The sequence below is a fragment of the Dendroctonus ponderosae genome, unplaced genomic scaffold (genome assembly GCF_020466585.1).
Source record: "Dendroctonus ponderosae isolate FM_Combo_2020 unplaced genomic scaffold, Dpon_F_20191213v2 Dpon_F_20191213_10, whole genome shotgun sequence".
NCBI lineage: Eukaryota > Metazoa > Arthropoda > Insecta > Coleoptera > Curculionidae > Dendroctonus > Dendroctonus ponderosae.
Window position 1 is genome coordinate 5,047,378 of NW_026017111.1, and position 4,744 is coordinate 5,052,121.

At 37.2% G+C, this 4,744-nt stretch overlaps 1 protein-coding gene across 2 annotated transcripts in view; it reads left to right on the forward strand.

The window, feature by feature from the left end:
- The window catches only part of LOC109534075 (inactive dipeptidyl peptidase 10), a 19,539-nt gene extending 15,950 nt beyond the window's left edge, over nt 1–3,589 (forward strand). The window contains exons 1-4 of one of the 2 annotated variants that reach the window (XM_019899631.2): nt 1,630–2,292; nt 2,696–2,909; nt 3,164–3,258; nt 3,309–3,589. In XM_019899631.2, the coding sequence (XP_019755190.2) occupies nt 2,140–2,292; nt 2,696–2,909; nt 3,164–3,258; nt 3,309–3,467 (621 nt within the window). In that variant the 5' untranslated portion in view covers nt 1,630–2,139 and the 3' untranslated portion in view covers nt 3,468–3,589. Of the gene's footprint in view, nt 1–1,629; nt 2,293–2,695; nt 2,910–3,163; nt 3,259–3,308 lie in introns of those variants that run through there. The other variant, XM_048661870.1, reaches the window with a different exon arrangement.
- The last annotated feature ends 1,155 nt before the right edge of the window (nt 3,590–4,744 follow it).

Here is a 4,744-nt window from a genome sequence, read left to right on the forward strand (position 1 = left end):
CTCGACTCAAAATCGCTGTTTTGCTTCACTTGCGCTCTCTGTTTGAAAATTTCGTGCTTTCCAGATTAAAGTATATATCAACTTGAAATTTCTGTCATGTTTAGCTGACGCTTTGCTAAAAAGACGATAAAAGTTTAACGAGAATCTCACAAGTTTCTGAATTTTTTCAGCATAGTAAGACCTGGACTCAAAATCGCCGTTTTGCTTCACTTGCACTCTCTGTTTTAAAACTTCGCGGTTTCCAGATTAAAGTATATAGCAACTTGAAATTTCCGTCAGGCGAAGGTGACGCTTTTCTGAAAAGATGCTAAAAGTTTCAATAAAATTTCTCAAGTTTTTTAATTTTTCCAGCATAGTGAAACCTAGGGCTCAAATTGACGTTTTTCTTCACTTGCGCTCTCTCTTTTAAAATTTACCATTTTCTAAATCAAAGCATGTCGCAACTTGAAATTTCTGTAATCTTTAGCAGAGACTTCACTCAAAATATTTTAAAAGTTTCATTAGAATCACTCAAATTTCTGAATTTTACCAGCGTAGGAAAACCTGGACTCAAAATCGCTGTTTTGCTTCACTTGCGCTCTTTGTTTGAAAATTTCGCGCTTTCCAGATTAAAGTACATATCAACTTGAAATTTCCGTCATGTTTAGCTGATGCTTTGCTAAAAAGACGCTAACAATTTTATGAGAATCTCACAAGTTTCTGAATTTTGTCAGCATAGTAAGACCTGGACACAAAATCGCCGTTTTGCTTCACGTGCACTCTCTGTTTGAAAATTTCGCGCTTTCCAGTTTAAAGTATACAGCAACTTGAAATTTGCGTCATGTTTAGCTGAGGCTTTACTCAAAAGATGCTAAAAGTTTCATTAGAATCTCCCGAATTTCTGAATTTTACCAGCGTAGGAAACTTGGACTCAAAATCGACTTTTTACTTCACTTCCCCTCTCTGTTTTTAAATTTTACGCTTTCCAGATTAAACTATTTGGCAACTTGAGATTTCCGTCATCCTTAGCTGAGGCTTTAATGAAAAAATGCTAAAAGTGTCAAAACAATCCCCCCAACTTTTTAATTTTTCCAGCATAGTAAAACTTGGACTCAAAATCGACAATTTTAGCCACTTGCGCTCTCTCTTTTAAAATTTCACCTTTTCCAACCCAAAGCACCTAGCAACTTGAAATTTCTGCAATCTTTAGCAGACGTTTCTCCCAAACAATTCTAAAAGTTTCATCAGAATCGCCCAAATTTCAAATTTTGCCAGCGTAGTTGGTAGTAAGTAGTAGTAGTAAAGTTGCGCTTGTCACTTGCGCTCTCTCTCTGAAAATTTTCCCGGATTTTTAGCAGACACTTGATTATTTTTTAGCAAACAAACTGCCGGAAAAATCCTGATTTTTGCCAGCCTGGTAAACTTTGGCCTTAAAATCGACTCTTTCTCCCAACTGCACTCTCTCCTTTAAAAGTTCACAACTCCTAAACAAAAGCAAGTAGCGACTTGAATTTTATCCATCCTACAGCCGCACACTTAAACCTGAAAATGCTGACATTTCACATTTCTTAACATTCTTCTGAAGTGTTCTCCAGCTGCATTCGCTTTGGCTTCGTAGATGGTGAAGGTAAAGCACTGTGTATCCCTGAGGAAGCTTTCTAAGTTATCCAGTATCGATTGCATAAATTCCAGCTCGATAAAACCCCCCGCAATCAATATTCTCTTAGATTGATAAACTATCTACTCAAAACTCTCCAGCAATCCATTCCAGCACTAAAAGCGACGTGGCGAGTTTCCAGCGCACATCAGCCCCCCGGAAATGTGGATAAATTCAGCTGCGTAAAGCGGACTTCTATTGGCTTTTTCGGGAAGCTTTAGTTAGGGTGGATCTCCTGGATCGCGAGTGTTTTCCACGTTTTCTCATTGTTTTTGCCGTGGAAAAACCCGTCGATTTTCCACATGGTAAAAGTGGCCGTGCATGGGGGATTCTCTATGCGTCCAATTTGAAAATTTGCACCTCAATACTCCAGAATTGAGACGGTTTTGGATGTGTTTAGGTTACATTTACTTAGTGTTTTCATGTGTGTGTTTGCAAAAACCTGCTATGCCTAAAGGCGTTAAGACTTTGGACTAAGCAGGATTTGACGTGTTCAGGCGAACATGCCGGAGAAAAAGAATAAGTTTGAAATGAATTTTTTTATTAAAAGACTGGGTGGCGGCAAACGGTTCAACAAAACATCAGAAACACATAAAACCCCCATTAAAAGCCCGACAAATCGGGTGAAAATTGCCGCTCCATATGCCTACGTTGAGGTAAGTCTCAGATTTGTTTATTTCCGGGAAATCAGGCCAAGCTTCTGTTTTTCTCCCTTCTATTGACTGTTCGGGGCCAATATAGGTCAAAGGTATCATGTTTTGATGCGATGCCAATAAGATTCATCATCCCTTAACTGCTGGAAGGGCTTAGAAATGTTTTTCGTTGTTGTTTTGCCTTCTTATCTGTATGTTTCGAATGTTTCTTTGCCGTCCGCTTTTTTAGCCTTTGGGTATTTGGTCCATCTTCAAAAATAGTCAGGGCTTTGGTTCCCAAGTTCGTTATAAATTATTAATATTTTGTAAGCGTTTTGTTCCCTTTCGCCGTCATCACCTCTATATGTATACTGGGTGGAAAAATAGGCTTTTTTCGTGAAATACTATGATTTTTTTTCTGTTTCAGGAATTGGCAGTCAGTTCACCAAATGAACGGAACTGGCGTGGAATTTTTATCGCACTTCTGGTTATAGCGGCCGTTTTGGGATTGATCGTGTTTAGCATCGTTCTCGTGTCGCCGCCAGAAGAAGCGCCAAGAATAAAAGGCGTCAAACCCAACTTAGAAGATATTTTTGTAAAATTACCTCCAGCCGCCAGATTCAACGGGACCTGGATATCAGGTAGCTAATGGAAAGTCAGATGGGAACTTTGAAAGTTTATTTATTCTGGCGTCGTCTGCGACTTGATAAACTTTCTTATTGAATTTGCTCGCTTTTGGTGTATCCAACTGCCAGCCAGTTTTTCCTTTCTTGTTGCTTTTGTCTGAGTTTTTCCACGCCTCAGACCGTGAAGGGCGAATGACAACAAAAGGGACTTTTCAACTTTTTTTTGGCCAGCAACTGCCAGCAAAATCTAACAGTCATTTGCTTTTCAGATAACGAATTTATTTTTAAAGACATTTATGGTGGGATATCGATATACAATGCCGATAACTTAACCACAAGTGTTATCATGACGAATATTACCCTGGTAAGTTCTTGCTTACAGTATTGGTGTCTTTTTAACGTGATTATTTTCAGAGACAATATGAGGTTGTTGATTTTCAAGTTTCCAACGATTTGAAGTTTATTTTACTTATAAGCGACGTAATTAAGATTTATGAATATACAACGTTGGCCAAGTACTACATATATGAGCTGGCCACAAGGTGGGTTCTACTTTCTACTAGGCAGATCTGAAAAACACATTTTTACCACCAGTGAATAGTTTTCGTTCCTTCCTTTCTAAAATTTCATATCTTTGACGCCAGTCAGCAAAAACTTGAGCTTTTCATATATTATAGAATAGACGAAAGTTTCAATAAGGCGAACGTTTAATTTAAATTGCGTTGGATTCTGGCTCTTGGTAGTTTCGCAGCTTCAGGCGTCAAAGCGAATGTTTCCTCACAAAAGCTCTTCCAACATAAACCAAGCAGAAACTTCAGGTTTTCACGAGTGATTGCAAACACCTCAGTTTCACTAAAGAGAATGTTTCAATGAAATTCCAATGAATGCTGGGGCTTTTTCAGGTCTATAACTTCAGGCACAAAAATGAATGTTTCCTCACAAGTACGTCATGCTCTATTTTAAAAATTCATATCGTCCAAAATAAACCCAGTAAAAACTGGAACTTTTGACACATTATAGAAACTCTTTCAGTCTCAACAACTGGAATCCTCTCAGAACAGTACTTTTTATGTTTGTAACTAACTGGTCTAAAAATAATAGCTTTCAGACAATATTATGTTCTTTTTAAAAAATTATATTTTTCAAAATACCGAGAGCCCGAACTTGAACTTTTCGTAAATTATTGAAAATACTTCAGGCTAAATAGGAAGTTGCACCTAAATCCCATGGTATTCTGATTTTTGTGAGTGTTGTAACTTTGGGTCTGAAAATGAACGTTTTCTGAGAAATGCATGCTCTACCTAAAAAATGAATATCTCCGAAGATAAAGAAGGTAGGAATTGCAAGGTTTCACACATTTTAGCAGCTAACCTTGAGTCAAAACACGCAAAAATTAGTTACAAAAAACTACTTTTGAATTTGTCAATTTTGCTCTAAAATCGAATTTTTTCGCTCAATTATACGCAGTATATAAAGAATCATGTTTTCCAAAATAGTCTCAGCAGAAACCTGAAATGTTCGCAAATTGTGTAGGATGTTTTAGGCTGAACACGTGAAAAGTTTCGTTTAACTACCGTGCAATTTAGATGTTTGTATATTTGCCAGTATTTCAGGCCTAAAAGAAAAAAAAATGCTGAATTGTATGTTATTTCTTAAAAATTAGTTTTTTCCTGAACTTTTGAAGACGCTTTACTTTCAACAATCGCAAACTCTTTCTTAAATCCCGTAGACTTCCCGATTTTCGTTTTATAACTTCGGGTATAAAAGGGAGCGTTTCCTTACAGGTGCAAGCTTCACTTTAGAAATTCATATCTTCCAAGGTAACTCAAATAGCAACTTAAAAATTTCAG